The sequence below is a fragment of the Notolepis coatsorum genome, assembly GCF_963971535.1.
Source record: "Notolepis coatsorum genome assembly, chromosome: 4".
NCBI lineage: Eukaryota > Metazoa > Chordata > Actinopteri > Aulopiformes > Paralepididae > Notolepis > Notolepis coatsorum.
In genome coordinates, this window is record NC_140168.1 from 144,572,303 (window position 1) to 144,587,310 (window position 15,008).

The 15,008-nt window shown below is 51.3% G+C and overlaps 1 protein-coding gene across 1 annotated transcript in view; it reads left to right on the forward strand.

The window, feature by feature from the left end:
- The window catches only part of LOC311226720 (solute carrier family 2, facilitated glucose transporter member 4-like), a gene marked incomplete at its 3' end in the record, with an annotated part of 53,353 nt that overhangs the window by 13,437 nt on the left and 24,908 nt on the right, over positions 1 to 15,008 (forward strand). The window contains exons 2-3 of the mRNA XM_084312132.1: positions 10,868 to 10,992; positions 14,240 to 14,355. Of these exons, the coding sequence (XP_084168258.1) occupies positions 10,868 to 10,992; positions 14,240 to 14,355 (241 nt within the window). The remainder of the gene's footprint in view (positions 1 to 10,867; positions 10,993 to 14,239; positions 14,356 to 15,008) is intronic.

The window sequence follows — 15,008 nt, forward strand, 5'->3', positions numbered from 1 at the left end:
CGTTACCATCTCCTGCCGCGTCTCCGGCGTGAGACGACGTGCCAGCCATCACCACCTGTCGCCGTTTGCCTGGAGTGGGACACCGTCTTCGCTCTCTAATTCTCAACGGGAGGTTTTCCAGTGTTCCCACTCCAGACGTCAAGCCGGCGCGCATCGCTCCCTATTTCCACGGGAGGATGCGTCTCTTCGCCCCGGTCCCCTAGGACCCCTGTGTTCTGCGCTGCCCGTCTGCAGCATCCGAGAAGGATCTCCGTGCCAGGCCTGGAGTGGTGTTCCCCCTCCAGACGTCAAGCCGGCGCGCATCGCTCCCTATTTCCACGGGAGGATGCGTCTCTTCGCCCCGGTCCCCTGGGACCCCTTTGTTCTGCGCTGCCCGTCTGCAGCACCCGAGGAGGAGGAAGAGGATCTCCGTGCCTGGAGTGGGACACCGTCTTCGCTCTCTAATTCTCTACGGGAGGTTTTCCAGTGTTCCCACTCCAGACGTCAAGCCGGCGCGTCATCGCTCCCTATTTCCACGGGAGGATGGCGCCTCTTCCCCCCGGCCTCCGCTGTCGGGCCCCTGTCTCCGTACCAGGCCTCCGCCGTCGGGCCCCTGTCCCTGTGACAGGCCTCCGCCGTCGGGCCCCTATCCCCGTGACAGGCCTCCGCCGTCGGGCCCCTGTTCCCGTGCCAGGCCTCCGCCGTCGGGCCCTTGTCCCCGTGCCAGGCCTCCGCCGTCGGAACCCTGTCCTCATCCCTGTAAGCAGCTCTGGCCCTCGCCCTGTCCAAGGCCTTAACCCTGTTCTCTGTCCCTGTCTCCAGCCCGCCTCTCCGGGCCTCTGTCCAAGTATGGTCTTGTCAATAATCCAATGTACAGTGTTTGTTTGTACAGGTGTACAGTGTCCCCCACCCCTCCTAACAAACCCCCCCCCCCCCCCCCCACTCCTACCCAACCCCCCCCCCCCCCCCCCCCCCACCCACCCATCCACCTCCAATGTACAGTCCCCCCCCACCCCCACCTACCCAATCCAATGTACAGTTTCTACGTCTAATGTATATACTCTTTTCTTTCTGGACTCTTTTTGTATCACAAACAGTACTGTAATTGCAAATCTGGTATGTCATAAATGTATAGATGTAGCAGTACTGTCTATCGGTATGTCATGTATGTCTCATATTGTGAGGTTTTTGTCCGTTGCTCACCTACTCGCTCTGTTCCTTTAAGCCTACTCGCTCTGTTCCTTTAGTTTTTTGTTAATCAATTGCATTCCCCTATTCACACGCTTCTTCCCGTAGACGCCGTTTGATTGGTGCTCCCCCAACCTCACGCTTGTCAATCTCATCCCGCAGCTGTCACAGCTTGTCAATTAAGCATTCCTCTGATTATATATACCCCGTTTCCCCATTCAAGTTTTGTTGGATCGTTTTGATATTTCATTAGCATTCGCCGTTCCTTCCTTGCCTGCTGTTTTTCCCTGTGCTTTGCCTCCAGGATATTTCAAGAAGTATTCCGCTTGGACAACCAGTTTCCCGTGGCGACGCGCTCGCCCCTTTGATCCTACTCTCTTTATGCACAGCGCCTGGGTGAGTTTTTATGACTGTCTTTGCTCCTATTCGTTTTTCGTGTGTTTAACGACACTGAAGATATCCTGCTTTTTTATCAGACTGTCACTCACCCAGTGTAAGCTTTTTTGGATTGTTCATTGGGATAATATTTGGCCTTAACATCGCCCACTGTGTGTATTCACACCGAAGACATTATCACTTGGAATTGTATTGGGACTTCGCTCACTGTGTGTATTCACACCGAAGATATTGTCACTTGGATAATTATTGGGACTTCGCTCACAGTGTTTATTTGCACCGAAGATTCAATCACGCGGATTTGTGTTTGGGACGTTACTCACAGTGTGTATATACACCGAAGATTCTGTCACTTGGATAACTCTGTTTTTGGGACAAGTCACTTCTCCTGTCACCTGCTCTGTTCCCCACTGTACTCTGAGCTAACCCGCTCCCTCTCTCCCTCTCGGTCCCGTTTACCACCTCGGAGATTCTGCCGAGAGAAGTCTGCAGAGCGGCTCTGACGTCACCATCTGCTTCCCCAGACGAACCATCCCGGGGGAAGCTGCAGAGCAGCAACATTCATCTATGCTTGTATCCCAGTCTTTGTTTGTTCTCTACCAAGTTTTTGCTGTTTATTTAGTGTAAATAAACAAGCCCTTGTTTTTGGCAACTCTGCATCTACTCTCTTGTGTCGTTGCGTTTGGGGTCGGTGTCAAACCATAACATTACGATCCAACCAAAATAACGACCCCAGCCGACACAGAGAGAGTCAGAACAGCACTAGCTAATCAGATCGAGTTGACCAAGGATCACAGTCACCAACTAGAGAGGGCTGCGGCTGCGGTGCATGATCTCAGGGAACAGGTCCTGCCTATTCAAGGGTCCCTGGCCGCTCTGGCTGGACAACAGTCAAGTATACTCGGTCAGCTTCACACGCTGAGCGACACCGTTAACGCTTTAATTCCCTCACTTCCTTCAGGAGCATTCCCCGCAGCCCCAGCAGTTCCCACGCTTCCCGATCCCGCACCTCGGGAACCCCGTCTCTCCGTCCCACGGCTGTTCGACGGCAATCCCGAGGAGTGTGCCACTTTCATCATGCAATGTGAGTTGGTTTTCCGTCATCAACCCAGTCGATTCACTTCTAGAGGAGCCCAAGTGGCCTATATGACAAACTTGCTTTCAGGCCGGGCTGCCCAGTGGGTCACTTCCTCCTGGGCAATGGATGCAGATTTTTGTTTCTCCTATCCAGACTTCGTGGCTGAGCTCCGCAGGGTGTTCCACCGTCCAGCCCGTGGTCTGGACCCTGGCGCCCGGTTGGGTACCTTCCGACAGGGGAGCGGCGGGGTAACTGACTACGTCCTGGAGTTTCGACTGGCAGAGGTGGAGAGTGGATGGAACGACCCTGCACTTCGCCTAACCTTCTTGAGGGGGCTCAGTGACGCAGTCAGGGACCAGCTCGCTACCCGGGAGGAGCCTGACTCCCTCGAGGACCTGTTTAGCCTCGCCATCCGCATCGACGGACGCCTCCAGGAGAGAAGGCGTGAGAGGACCCGACTGTTACCTCCTGAGGGACCCCGGACCCCCCGTACTCATGACGTTACTGCTGGTCGCCCTGCCCTCAACACGACTGGTGGTAGCGTACCCTCCCGTTCGGTTCGCGAGGAGGAACCCATGCAGCTGGGACGCTCTCATCTGAGCCAGGCTGAACGTGAGGCGAGGTTCAGGTCCGGTCTCTGCCTCTACTGCGGAGGGGAGGGACACCGAATCGCCAACTGCCCCACCCGGCCAAAAGACCAGGCTCGCAGAGACCCCGGGAAATCCTGGTGAGCCGTTTTTCCCATTCCCAGAGCCGCGCACCACCTGGCCATCTGATGAGCGTCACCCTGGCCTGGGCGGACCAACGAGCCACGGTGGAGGCACTCATCGACTCTGGGGCAGACGAGAATTTCCTCGACTTCGAGTTTGCTACCCGAGCCAACATTCCACTTGAGGACCTTGTGAGGCCTTTGGAGATCTTTGCATTGGACCAACACCGCCTGGCCGACATCTCTCAACGCACCTGCCCAGTCGTGCTGACCATCGCTGGGAACCACGTTGAGAGAATCCAGTTCCTTATCACCCGATCCCCTCTTGTCCCGGTGGTCCTGGGTAGGCCCTGGCTCGCGCTGCACGAGCCCCACATCGCCTGGTCCTCCGGTACCATCAAGGGCTGGAGCTCCTCCTGTCACGCCCTGTGTCTGCAGGCGGCGTCCTGTCCCCCGCCCCGGAGGCCCGCTGGTGAGTCGCCTCCGGACCCCTCATCCATACCTCCCGAGTACCACGACCTCTTGGAGGTTTTTAGTAAGTCCAGGGCTCAGGCCCTTCCACCCCATCGCCCTTACGACTGCGCCATCGACCTCCGCCAAGGGGCTCCCCTTCCCGGCAGCCGCCTTTACAGTCTGACCGTTCCGGAGAAGAAGGCGATGGATCAGTACATCTCTGAGTCCTTGGAAGCAGGACTCATTCGGCCTTCCTCCTCCCCGGTGGCGGCCAGCTTCTTCTTTGTTGGGAAGAAGGACGGGGACCTTCGACCCTGCATCGACTATCGCCAGCTCAACGAGATCACCATCAAGAACAAGTACCCTCTTCCTCTCATGAACTCCACCTTCGAGCCACTCACCCAGGCTACCGTCTTTACCAAGCTGGACCTCCGGAGTGCCTACCATCTTGTCCGTATCCGTGAGGGCGATGAATGGAAGCCTTCAAGACCCCCAGGGGCCACTACGAGTACCTGGTGATGCCGTTCGGCCTCACCAACGCCCCGGCGGTATTCCAGGCACTCATGAACGACGTCCTTCGTGACATGCTGGAGGTGTTCGCGGTGGTGTACCTGGACGACATCCTCATCTTCTCCAGGACCCTCGAGGAGCACATCCAGCATGTCCGCCGTGTGCTGGAGCGCCTCCTCCACAATCGGCTCTTCGTCAAGGCGGAGAAGTGCCGTTTCCACTCCGACTCCGTCGACTACCTGGGCTTCATCGTTGAGAAGGGCTTGACCCGAGCGGATCCTCGCAAGATCCAAGCTGTGGAGGATTGGCCTGAACCCACCACTCGGAAGGAGTTACAGAGTTTCCTCGGGTTCGCCAACTTCTACCGAAGGTTCATCCGGAACTACAGTCAGGTGGCAGAGCCACTTACCAGACTGACCTCTCCCGCTCTGCCGTTTGACTGGTCCCCAGCGGCATGTGCTGCGTTCCGCTCCCTCAAGAAGAGGTTCACTTCCGCCCCTATCTTGCTCCACCCTGACCCCAAGAGACAGTTCATTGTAGAGGTGGACGCCTCGGATACTGGACTGGGGGCTGTCTTATCCCAGCGTTCGCCTACGGACCAGAAGGTACATCCTTGCGCCTTCTACTTGCGTCGGTTCCTCCCTGCCGAGAGGAACTACGACACCGGCAATCGGGAGCTGCTGGCGGTCGTGGCTGCGTTGGAGGAGTGGCGTCATTGGCTTGAGGGGGCCGAGGAGCCTTTTACCATCTGGACGGACCACAAGAACCTGACGTTCATCCGCGCTTCCAAGCGCCTCAACGGTCGGCAGGCGAGATGGGCCAGTTTCCTCAGTCGGTTCGACTTCTCGCTGACTTTCCGTCCTGGTTCCCGCAACACGAAGGCCGACTCCCTGTCCCGGTTACACTCCAAGGGGGCTCCACCCTCTGAGGACCCGACTCCCATCCTCCCGGAGGCCAGGGTGGTTGGAGCCATCACCTTGGGCATCGAGGGGGTGGTTAGACGTGCCCTACGCTTCCAGCGTGCCCCAAGCAACGTTCCGATTCATCGTCTCTTCGTCCCCGACTCAGTCCGGTCCCGGGTGCTGCTATGGGGCCATACCAGCCGGTTCGCCTGCCACCCGGGCGTCCATCGCACGTTCTCCTTCCTGGCTCGTCGTTTCTGGTGGCCCACCATGCGTAACGACGTCAAGGAGTTCGTATTGGCCTGCGCGGTCTGTGCCCGCAGCAAGGCCTCGCACCAGGCACCCTCCGGGCTTTTACAGCCACTTCCCGTTCCGAGCCGTCCTTGGTCACATGTGGCGCTAGACTTCATCACAGGTCTTCCCTCCTCCCAGGGGAACACTTGCCTTCTGACCGTGGTGGATCGATTCAGCAAGGGGGTTCACCTCGTGGCCCTTTCCAAGCTTCCCTCGGCGGCCGAGACGGCGGACCTCCTGACTCACCACGTGTTCCGCCTTCATGGTTTTCCCCAAGACATCATCTCTGACCGGGGGCCCCAGTTCACCTCCCAGGTATGGCGGGCTTTTTGCAAGGGATTGGGGGCGACGGTCAGTCTTTCCTCTGGTTATCATCCCCAGACTAACGGACAAACGGAGAGGATGAACCAGAGCGTGGAGTCTGCTCTTCGGTGTGTGGCAGCCGAGAGACCAGCTTCCTGGAGCCGTTTCCTTCCCTGGGTTGAGTACTCCATCAATTCTATGGTCAGTTCCGCCACCGGCCTCTCACCATTTGAAGTTTCCCTGGGCTACCAACCCCCTCTTTTCCCCGCACAGGAGACGGAAGTGGCAGTTCCCTCCGTGCAGGTCCACCTCGACCGCTGCCGACGGGTCTGGGAGATCACCAGGACCGCGCTGCTCCGGACATCTGAGCGCGCCTGTCGTGGGGCCGACCGGCGCCGGGTTCCTGCGCCGACTTACCACCCTGGGCAGAGGGTGTGGCTCTCCGCGAAGGACCTCCCGCTTCGGTCCTCGGCCAAGAAGCTTAACCCCCGTTTCGTCTGACCTTTCGAGGTCCTGAAGGTACTCAGTCCGGCGGCCCTGCGTCTGAAACTTCCTGCGTCCATGCACATTCACCCCGTTTTCCATGTCTCCCGGGTTAAGCCCGTCTCCCTCAGTCCCCTGATGCCTCCAGCTCCTGATCCTCCGCCTCCCGTGATGGTGGATGGTCACCCCCAGTGGCAGGTCCGCCGGTTGATGGGCGTTCGACGGCGGGGCCGGGGGTTCCAGTACCTGGTGGACTGGGAGGGGTACGGCCCTGAAGAGCGGAGCTGGGTCTCCCGACAGCTCATCGTGGATCCCGGCTTGATCACGGACTTCCATCGTGCCCATCCTGACGAGCCGGGTCGGCCTGGTCGCCGGGTGGCTCCCGTGGGGGGGGGGGGGTACTGTGAGGTTTTTGTCCGTTGCTCACCTACTCGCTCTGTTCCTTTAAGCCTACTCGCTCTGTTCCTTTAGTTTTTTGTTAATCAATTGCATTCCCCTATTCACACGCTTCTTCCCATAGACGCCGTTTGATTGGTGCTCCCCCAACCTCACGCTTGTCAATCTCATCCCGCAGCTGTCACAGCTTGTCAATTAAGCATTCCTCTGATTATATATACCCCATTTCCCCATTCAAGTTTTGTTGGATCGTTTTGATATTTCATTAGCATTCGCCGTTCCTTCCTTGCCTGCTGTTTTTCCCTGTGCTTTGCCTCCAGGATATTTCAAGAAGTATTCCGCTTGGACAACCAGTTTCCCCTGGCGACGCGCTCGCCCCTTTGATCCTACTCTCTTTACGCACAGCGCCTGGGTGAGTTTTTATGACTGTCTTTGCTCCTATTCGTTTTTCGTGTGTTTAACGACACTGAAGATATCCTGCTTTTTTATCAGACTGTCACTCACCCAGTGTAAGCTTTTTTGGATTGTTCATTGGGATAATATTTGGCCTTAACATCGCCCACTGTGTGTATTCACACCGAAGACATTATCACTTGGAATTGTATTGGGACTTCGCTCACTGTGTGTATTCACACCGAAGATATTGTCACTTGGATAATTATTGGGACTTCGCTCACAGTGTTTATTTGCACCGAAGATTCAATCACGCGGATTTGTGTTTGGGACGTTACTCACAGTGTGTATATACACAGAAGATTCTGTCACTTGGATAACTCTGTTTTTGGGACAAGTCACTTCTCCTGTCACCTGCTCTGTTCCCCACTGTACTCTGAGCTAACCCGCTCCCTCTCTCCCTCTCGGTCCCGTTTACCACCTCGGAGATTCTGCCGAGAGAAGTCTGCAGAGCGGCTCTGACGTCACCATCTGCTTCCCCAGACGAACCATCCCGGGGGAAGCTGCAGAGCAGCAACATTCATCTATGCTTGTATCCCAGTCTTTGTTTGTTCTCTACCAAGTTTTTGCTGTTTATTTAGTGTAAATAAACAAGCCCTTGTTTTTGGCAACTCTGCATCTACTCTCTTGTGTCGTTGCGTTTGGGGTCGGTGTCAAACCATAACACATATGTTACGATGAATTGAAAATGGGGGACCCTGATGTAAACAAGACGAAAGTCTTTCTCTGGTCTGCATCCCCTTAACAATTGTATGTATTGAGCTGTACTGTACTGTACCCATTCTGCAATCTGTTAATAAAGTTTTCAATCAATCAATCAATCAATTGGAATAATCCATTTGGATACCATCTGATCTCAGGTAAGGAATCTATGTTATCAGTCTTAGGATAACCAGACTCGTTTTCACGGATATATAAGCGTTTCCCCTATATGTGATATGGCTGTTTTGACTGTAAAAGCCATCAGGAAATAAGAGCGTGCGTGCGCACACATATACTATCGATTATCTAGCGTTTATTTGAAAACGATTCATAAATAGGCCGACAAATGACAACGTTCTAGAATATTCCAGTAAAAGGCAATTATCATAGAATGGGTTGTTTTTTCCGCGAAAACGAGTGATTTTCAAAATGCTATCAAACAAAAATGAAGCGATAAAAAAACAATATGCTTTGACAATGTTGACTGGAAAATGAGTCTTTGATAAGCGACGGGCAGATTAGACACATAGCCATAATTTAAAACATAGATTAGGCGATATTAACGTTAACATTGGAATGGATTTGGGCATTCAAGGGGGTAAAAAGGAAAACACGGACTGGCTCTCAAAGTGTATAGTTATTTTCATTTACAATTTTATATGCTTATTTTTGTATATTAGTAATAATACACTCAATTGTATTTCACTGTATTTCTTATTGGTTTATATAAGATATATATTTGTGAGGATTCGCCTGTTCCCTAGATCTCTTCCCTGTCTCCTCACCTCACCAGCCCCCACCCTTGCGAGATTTTTCCCTGCCTCCTACTCTTCACCAGCCCCCACCCTTGTGAGAACTTTTGCCTGCCTCCTACTCTTCACCAGCCCCCACCCTTGGACATTCTGTTCCTCTACCTTCACGCAGCTGTCATAGTTTGTGATTAGCGCCCCAGAGGGCTTTATATACCTGGACCTCCCTTCCAGTCCTGGTCGGGTCGTTCTGTATCTATGTTCACTCTGTGTTCATGAAGTTCTGTACGGTTACCATCCTGTACGTTACCATCTCCTGCCGCGTCTCCGGCGTGAGACGACGTGCCAGCCATCACCACCTGTCGCCGTTTGCCTGGAGTGGGACACCGTCTTCGCTCTCTAATTCTCGACGGGAGGTTTTCCAGTGTTCCCACTCCAGACGTCAAGCCGGCGCGCATCGCTCCCTATTTCCACGGGAGGATGCGTCTCTTCGCCCCGGTCCCCTGGGACCCCTGTGTTCTGCGCTGCCCGTCTGCAGCATCCGAGGAGGATCTCCGTGCCAGGCCTGGAGTGGTGTTCCCCCTCCAGACGTCAAGCCGGTGCGCATCGCTCCCTATTTCCACGGGAGGATGCGTCTCTTCGCCCCCGTCCCCTGGGACCCCTTTGTTCTGCGCTGCCCGTCTGCAGCACCCGAGGAGGAGGAAGAGGATCTCCGTGCCTGGAGTGGGACACCGTCTTCGCTCTCTAATTCTCTACGGGAGGTTTTCCAGTGTTCCCACTCCAGACGTCAAGCCGGCGCGTCATCGCTCCCTATTTCCACGGGAGGATGGCGCCTCTTCCCCCCGGCCTCCGCTGTCGGGCCCCTGTCTCCGTACCAGGCCTCCGCCGTCGGGCCCCTGTCCCCGTGACAGGCCTCCGCCGTCGGGCCCCTATCCCCGTGACAGGCCTCCGCCGTCGGGCCCCTGTTCCCGTGCCAGGTCTCCGCCGTCGGGCCCTTGTCCCCGTGCCAGGCCTCCGCCGTCGGAACCCTGTCCTCATCCCTGTAAGCAGCTCTGGCCCTCGCCCTGTCCAAGGCCTTAACCCTGTTCTCTGTCCCTGTCTCCAGCCCGCCTCTCCGGGCCTCTGTCCCTGTCCCCCTCTCCAGTGCCCCTGGTCCTGGTCCTTGACATTTAGCCCTGGCCCTGTCCCTTAGCCTTAGTCCCTTAGCCTGTTCGCCTCTTAAAGGCACAGTGCCGCATTTTCCATATTTCTTTGACTCTAGTGTTTTTGTGTTCTCCCTTAAAGGGACTGTGCCGCTTTTTGTTATGTAAGAAATAAATGCCCTGTTTTGGCTTACTCTCATACCTGTCTTGTGTTGTGCGATTGGGGTCGGTTACAAACCATAACAATATTAGTGGCACACTATTTTTCTATTTGTTTGTGCAATTATTTCATCTCACGAGACTTGGCACACCTGGTATCCGGTGACGTGTTTCCGCCCTCTTTCTCTTGAGTTGCGACAATGAATTTGGATGGATTATTGACTTACCTGTCAATCTTAATAAGCAAAGGACAATCCTTCAAGACAACTTAACAAGACAATCTTCCAAGATAAGGATCAAAGATATACTACCATAACGCATCGATGTTCTCGTATACTGGCACGCAGCCAATAAGATTTTACGGTTTGGATGGAGAATGAACAAGCTTCATTAAAATCAGTTCAAAGAAATCTACTTGTGTTAATTGCGTCGTGCCCGGAGGATGTCACATGTGGGGTCTCTTTTACCTCCTATATTTATTTCAATCATACATAAAAAATTTTTAGCAACTGTTTATACTGTATAGTCCTGTATAGTGTGTGTACATCATGTCCCATATGTTACTTTATGTGTATAGTGTCCTATATGTTACTTTATGTTTATATTAGATCTTTTATTTTTATATACACTGTGGGAAGGGGGAAACGCAATTTAATTTCTCTGTATGTCTTGTACATTATGAGAAGCGACAATAAAGCTGACTTTGACTTTGACTTTGACTTGATTATGGCAGCTATATGAAGCATTTTTCTATTTGAAAACACAATCAGCGATGAGACATTTAGTCAGCGCATCAGAAATAAAGGCATGAGCTGTCTGTGTGCTCCGGTGATGTTCGTGATCTGTCCGTCCCCTGTCCTGCCGCGCTGTCCTCTCGCCGGGAGGCACCGGCCACTGCCTGTTTCATGACTGGTGGTTGACGATGCGCTGTTGAGAAAAATGTTGTCCGTCTTGTGTGTGTTTCCCGCCAGGAGGAAAGCCATGCTGATCAACAACATGTTCGCCTTCATCGGCGGAGGTTTCATGTCCATGTCTAAGATCAGCCGCTCCTTTGAGATGATGATCCTCGGGCGTTTTGTCATCGGTGCATACTGTGGTGAGGACTCTACTACAATAAAAAAATATATATATTATGTTTTTGGTAGGTTTTTGCTACCGGGCAGTCCGGTAGAGAGAGAGAGAGGAAGAATGGGAGATAGACGGGGGAAGACATTCGGCAAAGGTCGCCGGGTCCAGGAGGCGTGAATATTAAAGGCAACCAACTTGTGTTCAGCTTTTCTCTGATTGGCCGCGACCCCCCCCCCCCCCGCCCCCTTTTGCCGCGAACGCGGCAGGCAAGCGGCAGCCGTCCCAAATGAAATCCATCAGTGGAGGAAGCGGCAGCGGTCCCAAATGAAATCCATCAGTGGAGGACGCAGGCTGCTGACTGATTATGAAATGAATGAATGAAGCACGGAGCATAATGTATAATGTTATTTCGGAGGACGCAGGCTGCTGACTGATTATGAAATGAATGAATGAAGCGCGGAGCATAATGTATAATTGAAGCGCGGAGCATAATGTATAATGTTATTTCGCGAGGCTGCTGACTGAACTAGAAACTGCTGCATCAGTGGAGGACGCAGGCTGCTGACTGATTATGAAATGAATGAATGAAGCACGGAGCATAATGTATAATGTTATTTCGGAGGACGCAGGCTGCTGACTGATTATGAAATGAATGAATGAAGTGCGGAGCATAATGTATAATTGAAGCGCGGAGCATAATGTATAATGTTATTTCGCGGAGCATAATGTATAATGTTATTTCGAGAGGCTGCTGACTGAACTAGAAACTGCTGCATCAGTGGAGGACGCAGGCTGCTGACTGATTATGAAATGAATGAATGAAGCACGGAGCATAATGTATAATGTTATTTCGGAGGACACAGGCTGCTGACTGATTATGAAATGAATCAATGAAGCGCGGAGCATAATGTATAATTGAAGCGCGGAGCATAATGTATAATGTTATTTCGCGGAGCATAATGTATAATGTTATTTCGCGAGGCTGCTGACTGAACTAGAAACTGTAACGTTATTATGTTATTTCGCGTTTTTAACAACCAACTACCAGATTCACTCGTCACTGTACATCACTTCTGAAGTATAAACAAACTATACTTGTAACTGAGGGGTTACAAACCCTGACTGTATTAAAGATTGTGATAGATTAAACCACTACTACATATTATTATTATTACTTGCCAGACAGTACAGTTAAATATGGCAGACACTCAGAATAGACGGCACGGTGACAAGGAGATATCATTTACAGTATTTATTATTATGCATCCAATATACAAATGGGAATGACTTGGTCGCTCTTTTATGGCGAATAATATGAGAAAGTCAGCAAGTAGCAAAGTCAGTGGGAATGAATAATTCCTAAGCTAGGTATACTAGACCAAACGCCGCCTGGCGTGGGATGGCAATATAGGGGGGTAAACGAGGGTACCGCTGGAGACAGGTGATATCCTCCCAGAGTTGTAAGCTCCAGAGGAAGGAAGAATGTACGGATACTCAGGCTGTTCACTTGAAGAAAAGGGGTTCTCATACGGATCCGGTCTTTATAATCCAAGTGCTCAGTAGCAAGGTAATAGCTGTAATCCAATGCTCGATAGCAATGATGATAGCCAGCCAGCTTCGTCCTCGAAGCTAGCCCGAGGTAAGATCTTCAAGGTAGTTAAATCCAAACGACAGTGGGTATTAACAATGCTCTTCTCCACGGTAGTACGTTCCACAATCACTATAATCCAACCAATAATGGTTCTACAATATCGCCGCGGTAGGTTCCAATGTGCACATGTCCAATAGTTCTGCGACTAGGCCCTCCTCGTGTGCTGGCACTAATTACTAAGTCCACACACACTTGCTAAGGTTCACACTAGTTACTAAACGAACGAACTGCTTGTTAATGCTGCACACCGAACGAACTGCTGTAATACGATTCACACTAAATGATGACTCTTTACTTCACATTAAGTTAGGTCGAACTTGACTCTGCTATATGCTAGGTGCAGCTACTGCTGTTGCATTACTCCGGACGAACTTCACGTTACTTCATACAACTGCTATTTAGACGAACACACTGTTTCACCGAACACACTACTGTTCGCGCCTTCCACGATATATATACTTAGAGGGCTTTCTAGTGCCCAGCCTCAGCTCTTGTCTGGAATCAATGCGCTGGCACCAGGCATGTCCCAACTTGTCCAGACTCGCCTTTGAACCTGTCTCAGGGGCGCGGTCCTTGGCGCCGCGAACGTCAAGGGCATTATCCAATGAGGAAAGCGAATAATGCTATGATTCAAATGGAGGCTTAAAGGGATATAGCTTATATATATATAAATAATATACAAGTTATATAAAACAATAAAACGTAGATTCTCAATGTTAATCTGGCCCTTCAGAACAATACTGCTGTGACGATTTTGAATATCTTAACATGTATTTACGCCCATACAATTTTTAGATGAATGATTGTGGATATAATATAGAAAACACATCATTATGATATTGTCAGATGGCGCAAAATACAATGGTGAGTGAGAAATGTATCTCCAGTGATAAAACCCAGTGCTGCCGCGTCTGCCGCGTCTCTCTCTGCCGCGAAGGGCGTGTGCTAGGGCGGTCACGTGGCCGTGTGGCCAATCAGAGAAACGCTGAACGAAAAGCTGAACACAAATTGGTTGCCTTTAATATTCACGCACCCGGGACGGCCGCGTTGCACCACAGCGGTGTACGTGGTGCGCCACCCTGGCGCCCCTCTACTACAATCATAACAATAATAATAAACTTTATTTGTAGAGCACCTTTCATACAATAATTGCAGCCCAAAGTGCTTCAGGCTCTACTGTTGATGAAACACCTTTATTTACCAAAATACAAAAAACACACAAACAACACCACTGACCCTTAGCTGCCAGAGTTGCACCCTTCCTGCTGCTGACTTGTTCACAATCTGTAAATCAGCGAAATGATTAAATGGAAACATACACAACAGGAATGTTTCTTGGTGACTTCCTTGAATCTAATGTAATCTATGTACATTAGCGAAATTCAAGCTGCTTTCCTGTTTCTGTTCTTGTTGTTTATTTGTGGTCCGTTTACTTTATGGAGCACTTATTATATTTACCCCTGAAATGGCCATTTAATATGTGAATGGAAATAGCAAATCTAACTACAGTACTTACAGTAAATTGGACAAAGTCACACGTGAAGTAAAAAGACTAAACCATCAAGGATCTGTCCTGCTCGACACAGAGTCCGACCTCTGACCTTTGCCTGTCTTCTCTCTCCAGGGTTGTCATCTGGCTTGACTCCAATGTATGTGGGTGAGATTGCCCCCACCAGTCTACGAGGGGCTCTGGGCACCCTGCACCAGCTGGCTATAGTCACCGGCATCCTCATAGCACAGGTACGACTATACAGTGACCGGAGAAGATGCTCTTCACTGGCATCATCCTCATAGCACAGGTACGACTATACAGTGACCGGAGAAGATGCTCTTCACTGGCATCATCCTCATAGCACAGGTACGACTATACAGTGACCGGAGAAGATGCTCTTCACTGGCATCATCCTCATAGCACAGGTACGACTATACAGTGACCGGAGAAGATGCTCTTCACTGGCATCATCCTCATAGCACAGGTACGACTATACAGTGACCGGAGAAGATGCTCTTCACTGGCATCCTCTGCCAATTCCCTTGCTGGTTCTAGTTCCGCCCTACTGTTGGTCTGGGGAGGGTGTACCAACATGAGCCACTCTCTCTCCCAAAGCCAGAAACCAGAGAAGTAAGAATCAAACGTCAATACTTGACATTATCAAGTATACCAAGTACAACACGTTTTATTTTTGTTGTATTTCGTTAATTTTTCCTGTCATTATTTGTAGTTTCTTTACCTTTATTTTCACTAAACATGAAGCCGTATGGCATTATATTCTCCTTCACATTTCTTTATGGATTATATTGTATATGTCATTGTTTTTATCAAGTTCAAGTTTGTTTATTATGTGTCACAACAAAATACAGAATACTTTATGATGAAAATGCTTGTTTCTGTA